The 18,650-nt window shown below is 43.2% G+C and overlaps 1 protein-coding gene across 1 annotated transcript in view; it reads left to right on the top strand.

Moving 5' to 3' along the window:
* Positions 1-18,076, top strand: part of ARHGAP20 (Rho GTPase activating protein 20) — a 70,746-nt gene extending 52,670 nt beyond the window's left edge. The window contains exons 9-15 of the mRNA XM_054164747.1: positions 1,006-1,188; positions 6,241-6,419; positions 9,956-10,117; positions 11,654-11,763; positions 13,632-13,821; positions 14,417-14,528; positions 16,127-18,076. Of these exons, the coding sequence (XP_054020722.1) occupies positions 1,006-1,188; positions 6,241-6,419; positions 9,956-10,117; positions 11,654-11,763; positions 13,632-13,821; positions 14,417-14,528; positions 16,127-17,181 (1,991 nt within the window). The 3' untranslated portion in view covers positions 17,182-18,076. The remainder of the gene's footprint in view (positions 1-1,005; positions 1,189-6,240; positions 6,420-9,955; positions 10,118-11,653; positions 11,764-13,631; positions 13,822-14,416; positions 14,529-16,126) is intronic.
* The last annotated feature ends 574 nt before the right edge of the window (positions 18,077-18,650 follow it).

Here is an 18,650-nt window from a genome sequence, read left to right on the forward strand (position 1 = left end):
TAGAACCAGAGAATTCAGAAATGGGAAAGGCCTTTCTAATTGACCAACTCTCACTGTAAACTCAGGTCACAATCATTTGAAAAGAAGAATCTGATACTAAACTGATTCTGCCTTGCTATTTATGCAGAGTTTTATCACACAAAACCAGCTTTTGTCATCAGTAGATATCAGAAGCAGGGTCTGACTGTGCTCCACAGAGAATGACTGTGCTTCAGCTTCATACTATAACGCCTATAATCTCTAATAACATCTCTTCCACTATCAGTGTTCAAGTCTAAGTGCAAGGTAACTAAGACATCTTAAGACTGCACCCATATTTAATGTATTTCAACTGCCAGGTCTTTAAACAAGCCCCAGAAATATCTTGCTGGTGGCATTTTTAAAAGCTCCTCCAGAAATAAATTGCCTCTGTGTAGTCCCCAAAGATGCTGGTTAGTGCCAAGCATGGCTCATTTACATTAGCCCTGTGATTAACATTTCCTTCCTGTTTCAGCCCCAGACAGGAACCATAATTGTGTCTCATTTGACTGAGCTGATGGTGGTTGCATGAAGAGGGAGGGAAGATCACTTTCACAATGGTTTTTTTGGTTGTTGTTTGTTTTGCTTGCTTAGCAAAAACCTCATTTCTTGCCAGAACCATATGAGCAACCAGTACCTAAACTTTCAGTGTCATAAGTAAAGCTGTAGAAAGAATAAAGCACTGAATTCAGAAGTAGTTAATTCTGTTTGGTTTTAATTTCTCTGATGAGTTTTTATGCAATATGTCTATAATAGGTCTGACTTTACCTTTATGTCACTTTAACTACACTGAGCACAGTAACTCCATATCTGCCAGTTCAAGCTTTTATGCCAGTGTAAATGCACAGAAATGCATCAATTCTGAGATTACTGAGAGAGAAAGTGTTGCAAGCCAGCATGCAAAATCTGCTTTTCCTCCAAGGCAGATAGAGTTTTGCAAGTCTCCAGTCAATCCAACACAGATTATTCTGATTTCTCTTTGAACAGGGCATGAATTTCCCTTTGGAATTAAAATGAGCCACATTCGCGATGCTATGCCCCACGGATCAAAGCACTGTGCCTGCCCTAGGCAGCTTCAGGGGTCCTTCTTGACAGAGCAGCTGCCCCAGGAGCTGCAGTGCCAGTTTGTGCTGAAGCCAAGCCGCCTGGCTGTGTGCCAGCAACTGAATGGTACGTCACCCCTCTCACCCCAGCATTGTTCACCCGCAAGCAGGCTACATCCCTGGCTGTGCTGTAGAAAGCAGACGTGCTGGTGTTGGAGGTGGGGGCTGTGGAAAGCAGAGAGAAGCATGCAGATGTACCTTCCAGCTGCATGGGGGATTGTGCAGCGTAGCTCTCCCTGATTTGAGTGTGCTGTTGTGTATGTGTCATCTTTGTAAGTTACATTTTGACAAGCTGCCTGTCAAGTGATTGTTCTAAATGCAGCAAAAGAAGTACAAGATCCCTGCCCTGCAAATTGTTTTTGGAAGTCTTGTTAGATGAGCTTTTCTCTGCAGTCCTTGCTCTGCTCTGTAGCAAGGCAGAGTGGTTTCACAGTTGAGAAGTCAGGGCTTGAATTCAGCTTGAATTCAGCACAGAATTCCCATACAACATTTGGCAACATTCTTTATCTCAACAAGGTACTTAGAGCTACACACCTGCCTCACTGGGACCCTCGCATGGCAAAGCAGCCTAGGCGTGTGCTTGAGTACCTAGATGAAGTGAGCAAATACAGCTTCTTTATTTCAGTTCTCTTGGAGCAGAATGAAGACAGCAACATTTGCTTCTGCCTTTGGCTTTGATGCTAAAAAAAAAAATGAGCACCTGCTCTCTGTTTTGCACTCTGTTGTCAGTGACACAATGACTGCTTACTGCTCACGAGTAAAACAAATGAGGAGACCTTTGCAGGTCTGGGGCATTATACTAAAAACTTTGCAGGGCAAGGATGTGGTTTTTGTTGTGCTTAACACACTGGCATACTCATCTCAATTAGGAACTCATCCCTACTTCACCATTAATGGCCTCATAATAGTAAAGATAACATGCACGCTGCTGTCCTGTGCACTCCTCAGTGGCCAAGATCTCCTACAACACAGAACTAGAATCCATTTGTAATAACTTTTAGAAAGTAAATATGGTGAGGCTATACCAGTGTCTGTTACAAATTGTTCTGGAAATCAATTGCATTTTATATAAATTAATTTCCTTTCCACATGCCTTCACCCACCCCCCACTCCCCAACCCCCTTTCCCAGTAATTTGTATCATATATTACTTCATGGCATAATTTAAGAATGAGGCAATCTAGCAAAGGGGTGTAATTAGGTTTACAGGCCCCACTTGGCAGCTGACGTTGACTGGCAAGAGAAAATAGAAATGCAAATCAGGCCTGTAAAGTTCTAATGCAGATGTGCTGTCAGCAGTGCTGTGCAAGCTGCAGGAGGGAAAGCAACGCTGGCCTTGGGGCAGCAGAAGCCTGGGGCATCCTGCAAGCCATGCACAGGGACTGTGCTAAGTGGGAGAAAGAGGCTTTCAGTCCTTTCAGCTTTCCTACTTTCATCAAACAAAACCTTTCAAAGAGATGCCTAGGCCTGTCTGCTTGCAAACCAGATTATCCAGAATGAGAGGACACAGTCTCAAGCTGCGCCAGGGGAAGTTTAGGCTCGAGGTGAGGAGAAAGTTCTTCACAGAGCAAGTTGTTAGCCATTGGAATGGGCTGCCCAGGGAGGTGGTGGAGTCACTGTCCCTGGAGGTGTTCAGGAGGGGATTGGACGTGGCACTTCGTGCCATGGTTTAGGACGTCTTGGGTGACAGGTTGGACCTGATGATCCTTGAGGTCTTTTCCAACCCTGTTTATTCTCTGATTCTATCTTGCATACAGCACTGGTCACTGAGCTCTTCCTAACGCCTCACCTGTTTTGGGTTTGGAAAATGTTAAAGGATACCTCGTGTGCAAGCCAAGCGCATCTTTAAGGCTGAGAGGGGACCTTATCAATGTCTACAAGGGAAGGGTGGCTGTCAGATGGATAAAGCAGTATCTTTTAAGTGATATCCAGTGGTAGGACGAGGGGTAGTGGACATAAACTCAGTCACAGGAAATTCCATCTCAATGTGAGAGAAAAGTTTTTTATTGTGAAGGTGATGGAGCACTGGAACAGGCTGCCCAGAGAGGTTGTGGAGTCTCCTTCTGTAAATATCTTCAAAACCTGCCCAGATGCATCCCTGTGTCACCTGCTCTAAGTGGTCCTGCTTTGCAGGGGGTTGGACTCAATGATCCCCGGAGGTCCCTTCCAAACCCCAACATTCTATGACTCTATGGTTCAGATCAGCAAGCAAGAATCTGTGTTGTTATTAGGTAACCACTGGGCTTACCACCATTTACAGAGCAAATTCACAGGGAGTGAAGTCTGAAAGCCCACATTTCACTGCCACACATGGCTGTTATTCTCCTTGCCATTGCTTCCCCACACAGATACAGCTGTGCTGGTCATGCTGTCTCTTCTAGAGGCAGCAAGGAGTAGCTACCCAGTTGTACCAGCATGCACCAACTGTGCTTAGGCAGTGTTGTAGGTGTTGACAGGCAGACATAATTGATGGCTAGCCATCACATCAAACAAGTAGCTGTGTGGACACTGACTATGGTGGTGCAGTTGCATCAACTGCCCCAGCAGAGTGCTTTAAAAAAGTACAGAAGAATTTACTGTATGAAGGAGCTGGACTGTTCCTGTTGCTTCTCCTGCAGCCTTTCAACACGTAACAGGGATGGCCATCTACCAGTTAAATGTAGCCATTAAGTAGTGCTCATGAGCATGTGTCTAAATAGTATTGAAATTGCTGATTTGCTTGAAGTTTAGCTTGCAAGAACTGACTGCTGCCAGTGGCTGGTCTGTAACCCAAATGATTATTTAATCATCTGTTAAAAGAGAGAGCAAAATTTCAACAAGTTAGTCTCAATACAGACAGGAAGTCTTTGAAAGTTGTTTGACAATTAGGGGTTTGATCAGAAAGGATCCTGTGTTGTTAAATAGATCTGAGGTTTTATTTAGAAGTTTCTGATTAGTTTGTGAGAAGAGGAAATGCCACTTGCATGGCTGGCACTCTACCTATGAATAGCAATTCCCTGTGAGCAGAATAGACAGCTGCTACGAGCTCTGAGTGAGAACTGCCACCAAAGAAATACTGCCTTTTTTTCTCATTCTGGCCTAGAATAATCCACCTGAGCAAGACCCTGATATTTTTTTATGGAAGCACTTCTACAAAGCAATAATTGGCATCTGTTGTGCCTGAGAGGAGGCTGGGCTTCTCCTAGTGTTGAACTTTGCACAGGTTCAAGAAAAGAATGTGTGCATCCTCCTCATCCTGCTCTCCCAGGAGAGAGCTGCAGTTAATAGAGTAGAGTAGAGTAGAGTAGAGTAGAATAGAATAGAATAGAATAGAATAGAATAGAATACGCCAGGTTGGAAGAGACCTTCAAGATCATCGAGTCCAACCTATCATCCAGCACTATCTATCAACTAAACCATGGCACCAAGCACCCCATCCAGTCTCCTCCTAAATACCTCCAGTGATGGTGACTCCACCACCCCCCTGGGCAGCACATTCCAATAGCCAATCACTCTGTCTATGGAGAATTTCTTCCTAATATCCAGCCTAAACCTCCCCTGCTGCAGCTTGATACCGTGTCCTCTTGTTCTGGTGCTGGTTGCCTTGGAGAAAAGACCAGCCTCCACCTGTCTACAACCTCCCTTCAGGTAGTTGTAGACAGCAAGAAGGTCTCCCCTGAGCCTTCAGGCTATGCAGCCCCTGCTCCCTCAGCCTCTCCTCATAGGGCTTGTGTTCCAAACCCCTCACCAGCTTTGTTGCCCTTCTCTGGACACGTTCCAACAAGTCAACATCCTTCCTAAACTGAGGGGCCCAGAACTGGACACAGTAAATCACATTTACCCCTTTTCCACGTTGTCAGTTTAAGGCACATCTTTAAGAGTGTAACAAACAGTAGGAGACTAAGGAAAGTTCCTATTTTAAGACTCCTTCCCCCCCCAACACACATTTCTGCTATTCATTTTTCTCCCAAATAGCATCTTTTCTTAATTTTCACTTCCACTGAGCTCTAGATGGTTGCCAGAAAAACAGCACCAATATGTATTTGCTGTTATGTGAATAGAACTCCAGGTGAAGCAAACCATATTGCTATGCTAATATCCAGCTCAGCTGAAAGGGGAAAAAAATGCCATTTTGAAAGTTATAGGTTAGTTATGTTCTCCCAAAACATGATGTATCAACTCACACCTTAGATGCTGCCAAGTTTATATTTCTTGAAGCTTTGGACTGCTTAAAACGTCTATCCTCCATATTAATTTTTAGGAAAAGAATTTTTCATCAGGCTTTCACATTCATATGTTCACATTTTGAGTTAAACTGTAACTTTTCATCCTGTAAGCCCCTAATGAAATGACTTCCACCCATTCCCAAAGGGAGCATCATTCCCAAGAATGGAATGACGTATAACAAAAAATCACTATTTGGGCTAAAAAACAAGTGTAGTAAAGCATAGAAGAGAGAAATCTGGTACCATGCCATAAGCCTTACTTCTGCAAGCCTTGCTTCTACCCTCCATAACAGCAGAAAGCAAAATGTTTGAAGAACCAGCTAATAGAAAGGTGCATAGGGTAGGCAAGCAACTAACTCAAAGCTGTAGACTGGCTTTGAAAACCTCTAGAAAAGGAAAAATGTAACGGAATAGTTTTTCCCCAGCTAGCACTTTCATCACAAACGCTCTCAACCCACCCTTAGCAGTAGCATGTGCTATTAAGAAGACTTTATACTAGCAAATGTTGAGAAAGGTCATATGAAAAAAAACCTTTTTCTATCCCAATTTGAGTCTTTCCTTCTCCATACACTATAGCTTCAATTAGTGGTGCTAATGTGCTAGCGAGTTATTTAGCACAGTTCAGCTTTGTGTGAAGTCAGCAGGCTGAGGTTTGCCATCCCACACTTCACAGTAAGTGCTGATGCCGTGGTCCAGCAGTGCAGTGCAGAGCCTCTTAAGAGTGTGGGTAAGGGCAGCATATTCTGCACACACAGGGAGAGGTATGTGCTTGGTGGATTATGCTGAGCAGGATGCCAAGAGCTGGTTGAGTCCGTGACATTTTTTCCTTTGAAACCATAGCTACCACCACAAAACAAATAGTGGAATTAGGATTGAAATGCATTTCTTCTAATAAACACCTTTCTCTTTTCCCAGACCTAAGCCAAAAGTCATTTAAAAGGAAAAGATCTATCATAAATTGGGCTTTTTGGCGTGGCCCAGGCACTCACTTGGACAATGCACCCCTCTCTTCAACATCTGCTGCTCCTGGGAAGCTCTTTGGCCTCTTGCTAACAGCCATCTGTGAGGATGACAACCTGCCCAAACCCCTCTTGGTGAGTCTCAGGCTCAGGGCTATCTATTTGCAGTGTTGGAATTTCTCTGTGTAGTGAATGAGAACATGGGGACACTTTGTAAATGGGAGACTGAAATTACTCAGGCAAAGAAACCAGAAGGAAACCTCATTTGTGGTTCTCAGCAAGAACAATGTTCTCTAACCTATGCTGTGGTCAGGCCTCATTGATAACAAAGAGCTTGAGAAATGTATGTGATCAGTCAGCTGCTCTGGGCTATTTCTTCTTTATAGTCCATGCTACAAGGCTGGTTCCCTAGTCCTCACTGATGCAGTGTAAATAGATACCACGTTCACACACAGTTTTAAGCCACTCCCAAGATCTCTGTAAAATCCCCAGTTCCATAACTGTGGCATCTACTGTTCTTCATAGACAGACAGACACATGCATACAAACACTACCTGTGCTTCAGTAAACAGTTTCAAAACCCTTTCTTGAGGGCATCCCCGGGTAGGCAATCAGTCTGGATCCTCCTTTCTGATCCGACAGCATCACTGCAAAAATAGGTGGGAAGGCAGAGGCTCCAGGAGCATCTTTCCACTAGTGCTGTGGGTGCCCTCAGAACCAGTCCAGAAACATAAAAAAGGTTTCCCTAGAGCCCATTCCTAGGCATAACTAAGGCAGGTGGGGGGCATTTTTGGTCAGAACCGAGGGCTGCCCTCTTGGCAATGCAGTAATTGGAATGTTTACAGAGTGGGAGTGAGCTACCCAGGGTCAGGCCCCTTATCATGACAGCCCAACCTTCGGCCATAACGACTTGCCAGAACCCCACTGAAATCAGCAGGGTTGCATCAATTTATAGGAAGAGATGACTTGTCTCCTAAGCTTGTGCTTGATGTGCTGCTTTATCACTGCCTGAACAGTGAATCATACCAGGACATTTCAGGTCTTTCAATTCTGTGGGTTTGTCATTTTCTTTTGAGGGTGAAGTGTGCATTTTTAACATTTATGTGATTTAAATAAGTCCTCTGGAGATGGAATCTGTACAAACCTTCTTTCTGAGAGATAAGCCAGTCCTGCGTTCCAGAAATTACTCCAAAGCATAAATATTAGTAAATTTCTACCTGAAAAAAACAACCCAAAGTACTAAGCATAGAATCACAGCTTGGTAGACTTTGTGCTTTGAACCTTAAACACTGTGTTTATGCCATGAAATATAACTTCTGATTTCATGCAGAATGGAATGGAATGGAATGGAATGGAATGGAATGGAATAGAATAGAATAGAATAGAATAGAATAGAATAGAATAGAATAGAATAGAATAGAATAGAATAGAATAGAATAGAATAGAATAGAATAGACCAGGTTGGAAGAGACGTTCAAGATCATCGTGTCCAACCCATCATCCATCTCCATCTAATCAACTAAGCCATAGCATCTCCGGTGAGCCAGCAGTGTGCTTTTGTGGCCAGGAGAGCCAGTGCCAGTCTGGGGTGTATTAGAAGGGGTGTGATTAGTAGATTGAGAGCAGTTCTCCTCCTCCTCTACTCTGCCATAGTGAGGCCACATCTGCAATATTGTGTCCAGTTCTGTGCCACTCAGTTCAAGAAAGACAGGGAGCTGCTTGAATCCTGCCTGGATGTGTTCCTGTGTGATCTAGTGTAGGTGATCCTGCTCTGGCAGAGGGGTTGGACTAGATGATCTTTCAAGGTCCTTTCCAGTCCCTAACATTCTGTGTGATTCTGTGTGTAAATGGAATACTGTATCTTAGGGACAGATGCACCTCCCTCCACATGGGGAGGTGGTGGAGTCACCATTATTGGAAGTGTTTAGGAGGAGACTTGATAGGGTGCTTGGTGCCATGGTTTAGTTGATTAGGTGATGTTGGATGATAGGTTGGACACGATGATCTTGAAGGTCTCTTCCAACCTGCTCCTATTCTATTCTATTCTATTCTATTCTATTCTATTCTATTCTATTCTATGGACTGTGTGGGACTTATCTGCAAGTGAAGGGAAATACCAGAGATGAATACTGCAGGCACATTTGATATCTGTGCTTCAGAGCTTCAAGCTTGCTTTCACCGCTGAAGGGTTCTGTTTTAGCCATTGCCACACTGAATTGTCTTACACCATTAGCTTCATTGTATAATTTTGCCTGATTTTACTAATTTAAGAGGGGCTTCTCAGTTTTATCCTGTGGGTATTTTATCAAAAATATATTTTCAAAACATTGGTTGTTGTGCTAAGGTCCTGTGCTGTGAGACTCAGCCCCTTGTGAATGTAGAACTCAGTCACTGCAAAGCAAAGGGAAATGCTGACACAAGTCCTGATTGCATGAAGGTGCTCTTTCAAAGTGACTGCACTCACGTGAGTGCTTGACTTTCAACTGCTGCAAGCAAGAAAGAAACATTAAAGAACAAAAGTAAAAATTACAGTTTCTACTAGACCTATCTGCAGGGCTTTGTGTCAGAGACCTACCTTACAGCCCAGGCTAGCAGTGTCACCAAATCCCACTGCTTAGATGGTACTGTTAGAGTAATGTTGGTAGGCTCTTGCCATCTCTTTTGATGATGTGGCCTTCAGAACACTGTGTCTATGTGCATAATACCAGAGACAATCTGCACCCATTTCTCCCTCATGTCTGAGAGACAGCCCACAGGATGCAGCAGACAATTAAGCAACTGGAAAATACCATGTACATGTTATCTCAAGAGAGCCCTCTGATTTCAGCATTTCCTTTTCTGCTAGCTTTCCTCTCTCATCTAGAAGAAAGCAGTCCCTCCTGGAGTTTTAAAAGCTAGTCAGGAATTAGTTTGTTTTCCCTCTCCTTTTGAATATCTCATATAGTGATCTGCCTACCTGTTTGCTCCTTTGCAGCCTGACTGGCTTCAGAGGAGCCATAAGACAAGCTTTAGCCCCTTCTGGCTAATCTCCCAAGTGGGAGTACCTTGCTCCAGAGGAGGTCCTGCTGACAGGACCTGAGCTGCTTGCAGAGTACAGTAACACTCACAAGAAACAAAGGGGGCAAAATCTGACCCAGATCTGCTGTAGAAGTGTAGATATTAACAAACAAAGAACTTCCCAACTTAGATAAAACCTCATTTTTTCCAGACATCGAGCATGGAACACAAGTCTCTCTCTCTGGTCGGTGATGACATTGAACACTCTAGTGAGGACTAAGACTCTTTCCTCTTCCAGCAAAGCATGTCTGGCTGAGGCTACTGTTAGACACAGATCGTTGGATTAAATAGACCTTTTTCCATAGTGTGGTGTTTGTATATTGAAATGGCTTGGCTAAAACTTGCACAGATACTGGAAGATCATGTGGAAGGTTAGTGCTCAGTAGTGGCAGCACAGCACATCTGTGGATGGTCTCCAAAATCAGTGCCCCAGACAACAGCTTTGCTGTGCAGTTCAGTATGGCTTGAAGAGTGAACCTTAACTTGTGTTTGATTTGTGAGCTTTATCAAGACTCAGAGATGTCCACCTGTGGCAAAAGTGGCAACACTACATTTTAATGGCACTAGACAATAAAATATACTACTAAGAAATCCCCTCTCTTTATTTTGTTTAGGACATGCTTTCCCTCCTTTACCAAGAGGGCCCTTCCACGGAAGGCATTTTCAGACGCTCTGGGAGTGCAAAAACCTGCAAAGAGCTCAAGGAGAAGCTTGATTCAGGTGCTGAAGTGGACCTAGCCTGCGAGTCCATATTTGTGACAGCATCCTTGTTTAAGGTTTGTGAAGAATGCTCCTTTCCTCCTTTTTAGGTGAGAACAGTGCAGATCATCGGCACGAACAAGTAGGGCTTTCCTCCAGGGACACGTCCAAGGACAGCTTTGTGGGCTGAATTAAGAAGCTGGCACATTAATATTATGAGTATCTGTAGAGGAGGCTACCACTGAATTAAGATGGGGAAGAGGACTAGCCAGCTAGCTTTCCTGATGTTTCAGCTATAAGCTGGTTCTGTTACTCTCTTAATCTCTGCTTAAAGTCACTTAAATACTAGAAAGGCAGATTTGCAGACCTATTTCCCTACACTACAGACCCTAGTCAGTGTATAGTGTTACCCAGAGTACTTGGATTAATTTTACCTTTCATTATCTTTTCTTACAGACTTGTACATTAAAAACAATGCTCCTTGTGCAAAAAAAAAAACATTGCAAGCCTCCAGTAAAACTTCAGCTACAAGGAGGATCATCATATTTCTTTTCACATTTTAGAGCAGTGTGTGTAGTTTTTGCTTAAAAGAAGTAGCAATCTCCATTCTCATGCAAGCAGTGCTTTGGGGGGATGTTTTTATTGCAGAAAGCCATTCCTCTTGCTACCATGTACCTGATAGGTTTTCATGGGTGGGACACCATTGCTTTCCTTCAGGTGGATTGAGAACATGCATTTAGGGCAGGATAGCTACACCACGCAAAGTGCTCATGGTAGCAGTTTCAGGGAGAGGCAATTGCTTGGCATTTATAGCAGTGAAGAATTAGCACAAAAGAGCAAATGTGTTACATCATAGATTCCTTTACTCTAGCTTGTTTGAGTAGCTAGAGTTTGGGCTTCTCCCCAAGTTGCAACAGTCTGTCTGCCAGTGGTTGAGATACTAGGAAATGGGAGCAGCAAGACTATCAATAGTGTAAGTAATGCCTATGGTGTGGCTCAGTTGGTAGCACATAAGACCCTTAATGGGAAGCTTGTGAGTTCAAGCCTGCAGTGGGCACTAGTGTCCTCCCTACTCTAGTCATGAGGTCTGTGGTGACAGGTTGGACTCGATGATCTTTGAGGTCTCTTCCAACCTTAGTGATACTGAATATTGACTACAATATACTGCCTTAGCAAAAGGGATTGATTAGGGGAAGGAAGGTAGGGCTGGCTTGGAATGCTTTATGGTCTGGAGGTATTTGAGCTTGTCAGCTAAGGAGAAGAAGTGGAAGAAGTAGGGTCTACCAATGAAGTTAAGTGATATGTGAAGACAGATATTATGCAGCATCAAAATAACTGCTCCCACTGCAGACTTTTTAGTTCAGCAATAGCTGATGTAGCATCCAAATACCTCTAACTTGACAGGAAAGGGTGAGGAAAGGGCAGAAAATTTTCCCTTTAGTACAATCCAAAGCATTTAATCTCAGATGATTTTATGCTGGTTTCGGTTGCTGTGTGGAACAAGATGCTTGTCAGCTAGTGCTGTCCCACCTGTATTTGCATATCTTATTCCTGCTCCCTCCTGGGCTCCAGAGCAGCTGTTCACATGTTTTGTGTTCTTTTCTCTTGATAAGGATTTTCTTCGCAACATCCCAGGCAGCATTTTGTCATCTCAGCTCTGTGACAAGTGGGTCTCTGTGATGGATCAAGGAAATAATGAAGAGAAGATAAAAAGCATCCAAAGGTAGAGTTACTTATATTTCTGCATTCTTTTCCTGTAATTTTATATCCCAGAATGCAGAATCCAAAATATTCAATGTACAACTTACAATTACTTTTTTCTTTTTTAGATAGATAGATAGATGGTAAAAATATGCTGCAGAGCATGCAAACTTAGATATATGCTTCCATGTTGTTGTGGGGCTGGATTTGCCCCCCCCCAACAATCAGAGATTCACCCCCAGAATGGAGAGTTGCCTCCAGCATAAATCCCCAGACTAGCTCAAAAAGATTGGAAGCAAAATGAATTTATTTGTACAAAATGAACTAAGTATGAAATGATATAAGGTGATAAGACATGTAAAGAATATATATACATATATTTACAACTTATCAACAGTACAAGGGCCCCCTTGTACAGATCTACACCTTTCTAGGCAGCCCAGAGGGACTGCTAGCAGCCTCCTACCCCCTCACTTCCCTGGTACCTTCACAGACACAATTAATAGTCAGTTGAGCCAGCAGAAGGTCAAAAGGGAGATAAGGCAGGAAGCCATGCAAGCAAAGCTTCAGAGAGAGAAGAAGGAAAAAAGGGAAGAGAATGTTTGTGCAGCCAAGTATAAGCTTGGCAAATGAATGGGATGATAGAAACCAATCAATTACTATTCTGTGTCCAATCCCTAACTTTGCCTTTTACTCAAAGTCTCTGGGCTAAAGTACCAGCTCCAAACCATAACTTGCCTCAGAGGGACAGTTTTCTGGCTCTCTTTTGTCCTGGATTTCTGCCTTTTCTGGATACCAGTAAATAAATAAAATATCCTTCCTCTATATCTGTATCGATATCAATATAGATATGGATATAGATGTTGATTCTGTGATTCTATTGGGGGAAATTTAGGCTTGAGGTGAGGAGGAAGTTCTTCACAGAGAGAGTTGTCAGCCATTGGAATGTGCTGCCCAGGGAGATGGTAGAGTCACTGTACCTGAAGGTGTTCAAAAAGGGATTGGACATGGCACTTGGTGCCATGGTTTAGTAGTCATGAGGTGTTGGGTGACAGGTTGGACTTGATGATCTTTGAGGTCTTTTCCAACTTTATTGATTCTATGATTCTATGATTCTAGAGATAGAGATAGAGATAGAGATAGAGATAGAGATAGAGATAGAGATAGAGATAGAGATAGAGATAGAGATAGAGATAGAGATAGAGATAGAGATATGCTGTTCAAGGCTTGGATTTCTGCTTGATACCAAAGCAGGGGAACTCCCAACACCCTGGGTGAAAATGCAGCTGAAATAATTTCCTCATATATTCCCCTTCACCCATTTCAAATTTTAGTGACTGTTTTGCAGCCAGGATGGACTAGTGACTCAAATACTGGAGCACAGTGGCAAGGGAAGCATCCACCCTTGCAGGTGATACCAGAGAGAAAGGGGACAAAGTTTTTGTCATGGGAAACAGAGCTTTGGCCACTAGCTGACCTCACGTGCACTTACATATATATATATATATATAAATATATATATATATACTCATGGCAATTTGGTGGCATGGAGAGACAGCCAAACTGTTTGTTTAAGCTAATAGTGAATTATCAGGAAATTAGCTGAAATATAGTTCCATGTCATCCATTGTACATGGTTCATTAGTTTGACAGAGGGTAATTTTAATTATATGTTAGGGTGTTTTCTGTCCTCCCAGAAAACTGTTTACAGATGTACCACAGTGAGGGAAAGCAGCTGAGCAGGGACACCTCCTTGACCCACTCCCTGGTTTAGTTAGTGCACTGTGTTACACTTTTTCTGTATTTTCATTATCTTGACTTGTATGTATCAATGAAAAATGGTTTTATTCTGTCCAGTCCCTAATTTGAAGAATGTGTTTATGTTTTCAGGTTAATAGAGCAGCTCCCCAGAGCTAATGTTGTTCTCTTGCGCTACCTCTTTGGAGTGCTGCATGGAATAGAAATGCGATCTGAGGAGAACCAGATGAATGCATTTAACCTGGCTATCTGCATTGCACCTAGCCTGCTCTGGCCTCCTGTTTCCTCCACTCCTGATGTAGAAAGTGAATTTACAAAGAAGGTAAGAGACACTGCAATGTAGTTAAAAATCACCTCACCCTTCATCTTGGTCAACTGGGATGTTGGGTACGAATGTGAAAACAGTCAGTACCTCTTCAGATCAGCACCTCTCCTCTGATCATGACTCCAGAAGCATTCATCAATCCATTCTCATAATCTGCCTGAAAGAAGGGAAGGGAGTCATAAAGCAAGACCCAGTGTATTAACAAAGTGTTTCAGTACATCTTCAGATCAGCACCTCTCCTCAGATCATGACTCCAGAAGCATTCATCAATCCATTCTCATAATCTGCCTGAAAGAAGGGAAGGGATCATAAAGCAAGACCCAGTGTATTAACTGTTTCTCTCGTTTGAAAGATCTCTGGTTGTGGTGAGCTAGGAACAAGGCAGAATAGAAAAGGAAAAGGATGTATACAGGGACATTTTTGGGGAACCTGGCTATGTTGCTGAGGCTCAGGGGATCGGGAGAGGAGTTCTTGATGGTCAGGGGACACATCATGAATGGGCAGTTTATTCCTGTTCCTTATCAGTGTGGTGAGCTTGCCCTGAGCAGAATAATGGAATATCTAACAAGACATCTACATTGCTTTGTTGCAGATTTCTAGCCTGGTACAGTTCCTCACTGAGAATTGCTGCAGGATTTTTGGAGAGGAAATCACCTCCCTCTTTGGAGAAATACTGATGACATGCAAGAGAGAGAACAGCTCAGGTAGTACAGACAATGTTTTGATTCTGTTAGATGGCTAAACTTAGTCAGGCAAAAGATCAGTATATTCCATGGAAGAATGCTGGTCCCTCTTCATGTGCTGTTCCCAGATACTGCTGTTCTCTGTCCTTTGCTCAAAGTATTGGTGGTAATCAATGATTCAACTAACCAGACCTGGACCACACCACAAAATGCTCTCCCAAAAAATCCCCTTGCTCCTATTTCAGGCATCTGAACCACTGTGTTAAGAAGGTAAAAAAATGGGAAGAAGGGGAAATAAAGAAAAAGAAATAAAATAGTCTGGAGAAGATTTCTTGTCAAGTCCAGAATTTTTTCCCCAGCCTATGTTTTCCCTAAATATCAGGAAGTCAGTGATCAACCATGGTAGTAATACAGCTGTCACACCATTCTGTTAGGGCTGGAAGTGTCTATTCTTCATTGTCAGAACAAAGACATCTTCACAGTTTCAGTGGAGCATTCAGACTTTGCTACTAGCACAGAAAAATCATGGAACTGGGAAGAGAAAATGCCTGACAATCCAGTTGGCATAGCATTCATGAATGTCATTAATGCTCTTTTTCTCTCCAACTCTGTGATACTATCAGTTCTGACTGGGGTTTTGAGTCTCTCCTTAAAATATTTCCAAAGCAGCATTTCTGTAAAATAAATTTTGTCACAGCTGCCACATACTGAAAGTGGCAATGGCACTCGCTCTGGCATGCCAAACTGACAAAACATCCCAAACTCCTCATGCTCTGCCTCCAGTGAAATTTGGGGAAATCCAGTGAAATGTGCCTGCCCCTTCCCCAGGAGTGGAGGCATATGGTATCTGCTCTGCTGGGACAGAGAACTCAGACCCACAATAGGTTATATGGCAGCTGAACAAGTTTTCAGGCACGCACTGAGGCATGGTGGCTGCGCATGCATGAACTCTGTCTGCTGCAAATGTGAGATAAGTCAGCTTAGTGTAGCCCAGGGCAGGAGAGAATTAATGTCACTCCAGTTGCTGCACATAGGGAGTAGGGCCCAGGTGTGCGCTGCTCACTGGAAACAAGGTGACTGTTCAAACTGAGACTAGAATGTTCTTCAAAACATTGCTCTTAAAAATACTACATTTTCTGGAAGACCATAAAAGCATGAAGTACCCCCTGTTAACTTGTCTAAAAGGAGGAAAAAAAGGTTAAATGTTGCTTTCAACATCCAATAACAAAAAAAGGAACATTCAATAAATCACTGATTCAATGTCCTGTATATACATTATTATTTATGGCTGGATTTATGGATTGCCTGCTACTAAGCTTTCAGATGTAAGAAAAAAGCCCCAAACAACAACAACAAAGAACATAACCCTTGCTTGTTTGTGCCATTATCCTGTTTGTTGACTGAGCTGCAACTTAGCACTCATTCAGTTTTTTCCATTTCAAAATCAGGCAGCATTCTTTTCTGAAATCATTGCCATTTCTGCTTGAAGAATCTTTAAAGGGCAAATGCTCCTGAAAGGGAAGGAGACTTGCCAAAAAAACAAAACCTCAACCAAGCAGCTGCTTCTCAGCAGGGTGGTTCAGTCACTGATGTGTTAACAACTTGGTTTGTCCTTGCAGATGCTGCTTCTCTCCATCTGAATGACTCTTCCTACGACAGCCTGGAAAACGAGGCGAACGATGAAGCTGATTCTTCTTCCAGCGACTGGATTAAGAACCGGGATCAGGATAACAGGAGCAGGGAGTCTGTCTTCACGCTGAGCGACGGTGACTCGGAGCAGACGGAGGTGGATGAAATCCAAACTAAAACCAAGTCGAAGCCGTTGACGATTCCTGCTGACGTACACCGGAAGTTTTCATCACCGGAAAACTCAGAGGAGTCTCTCCTCTCCGGCACACGGGGCTTCTCTTCAGCAGCTACCTCAGGCACGCTCAAAACCTCGAGGAGACACAGGCGCTCCTCAGAGCCCACTATTGGCCTCCTGGCACCCAGCTTTGCCCGCACTGGTGATGGTCGTGAGAAGGCAACACGCAAAGCGAGCTGTGATGTTGTCCTGTCTCATGAAGATGAAGATTATCTCCATCAGCTTCGGTCGTTGCAGATGGAAGGACAAAAGCTTATCAATCAGAGCTTGATTATAGGGATTAATATTGGCAAAAGTGACAACACAAACCAAAACATTGAAAAGAAAGACTTGTCCCGTTGCCTCCTGCCCCCAGCTCTAGAGGGATTAAATATTTGCTCAGGATTCAGTTCTTCTAGCCTGTCTTCTCCTGGGACATCTCCATCTGTGTCGTCGATGAGCTCTCTGGACAGTGCTTTTTCTCAGTTTTCAGACCAGTCTGTGTTTACCCCAACTGAAACCTCCTCCCCTTTTGATAGCACTTTTCAGTCGCTAAAGAAGCGTGATGACACTGCTCCTGAAGCAGCTGATGACTGTTTGGTTACACCCAGTAAGGTGCCGCCATCTCCCCAACCTACCAATGCTTTGGCTGAGGGGGGCTTGATGGAGCCCAGCAGCAGGCCAGCACTGAAGGCTGCTGCTGGAGTCAACTGCTATTTGTTTAAGCCTGATACTCAGTCATTACCTCTAAAAGTCACAGAAAGAGACAGACTTCATGATCCAAGGTCAAAGAGGAGGTCTAGAAGAGCGTTACAGCTATCCAAAGTTTAAAGAGACTGACCAGAGCTTTTTGGCAGAGGAATCTTAACACTTCAAGTAAACACCAAGAAGGAAATGCCTTTGGTGTTGATGTGTGTTCATTGTAAGTTTAATATCTGGGTTGTTCAAATTTAATTGAGCAGTCCTCAGATTCATGAGTTTTCTTTTTTTAAGGAAACTGAGTAATGTTCCCACATAAGAACTTTGCAAGAACATTGTAAAAATCACAAAAATTGCTCAAAAGCAAGCAAACAGAAATCTCCAGAAAATCTGGAAGGGTCCCAGGAGGCACCTGAAAGCAGCACCCTGTTCTCTGAGCCTGTCAGGGCAGTGGGGGTGCCTGCTGGGCCTCCACCCTTGACCACTTGTGTGTTGAGCCTTGCGGATGTGAGTCCCAGTCCTTTGTGGTTCTGATGTAGTGTGCAAAGTCAGCATAGATTCCATAACTGTGGTATGATACTACTGTTCTGAAACTGATGGGTATTACCTTCATCACCCTCCGAGGAGTAAGTGTGTTGTTTCCTGTATGTTTATGAGGTATGTTCAATAGGTGTAGTTATTCCTTTCACACTGCAAAAGAAAGAAAGAAAAAAAATAAGCTCAAAAAACATGTAAAGAGAAATGCTGAAGCTTGTGACTAACACCTTGCAACCCTTTGTGTTTCATTTACTGTGCTTCCTTGGCCGTTCCGTTCGTGTTTAAGTTGTGAATAGTTCCTTACCGTCGCTGTAAATGGCACTCCGTATTTACTGCAAGCAGAACACATGTCATTTTATTATGCAGCACCTAAAACATCATATAATATATTAAAAGTGATGCATTATCTAAATGCTTTGAGTTTGTATAATATATATCCTGAGAAATTTTGCTATTATATATGTTCTGGGAAAAAGGAAAACAAGCAAACAAAAAAAAAAAAAAGAAGTGTATTTTTGTACTTGCAAGAAACTGCTGCTAATTTTACGAGTTCTGTCCTGTTGTTACAGCACTGGTATTGATGTGTATGCATTCAATGCTATATATTAAATATTATTTGTTATGTCAGCAATTCAATTCATATTCTGTGCAGTTTTATTTTCAGGTGTCAGTTCTGCGAGCTGTTGCTGCAGCAAACGTCCCGGTGATGCCACTGCGAATCATGCAACAGGAAGGACTGCAGCGGGTTTTCTCCACTTTGGGTGGCATCACAGAATCATAGAAACAATAAGACTGGAAGAGACCTCAAAGATCATCAAGTCCAACCTGTCACCCAACACCTCATGACTACTTATCCATGGCTTCAAGTGCCATGTCCAATCCTTTTTTGAACACCTCCAGGGATGGTGACTCCACCACGCCCCTGGGCAGCACATTCCAATGGCTAACAACTCTCTCTGTGATGAACTTTCTCCTCACCTCAAGCCTAAACTTCCACTGGCACAGTTTGAGACTGTGTCCTCTTGTTCTGGTGCTGGTTGCCTGGGAGAAGAGACCAACCCCCA

This window comes from Dryobates pubescens, chromosome 10 (genome assembly GCF_014839835.1).
Source record: "Dryobates pubescens isolate bDryPub1 chromosome 10, bDryPub1.pri, whole genome shotgun sequence".
Classification (NCBI taxonomy): domain Eukaryota; kingdom Metazoa; phylum Chordata; class Aves; order Piciformes; family Picidae; genus Dryobates; species Dryobates pubescens.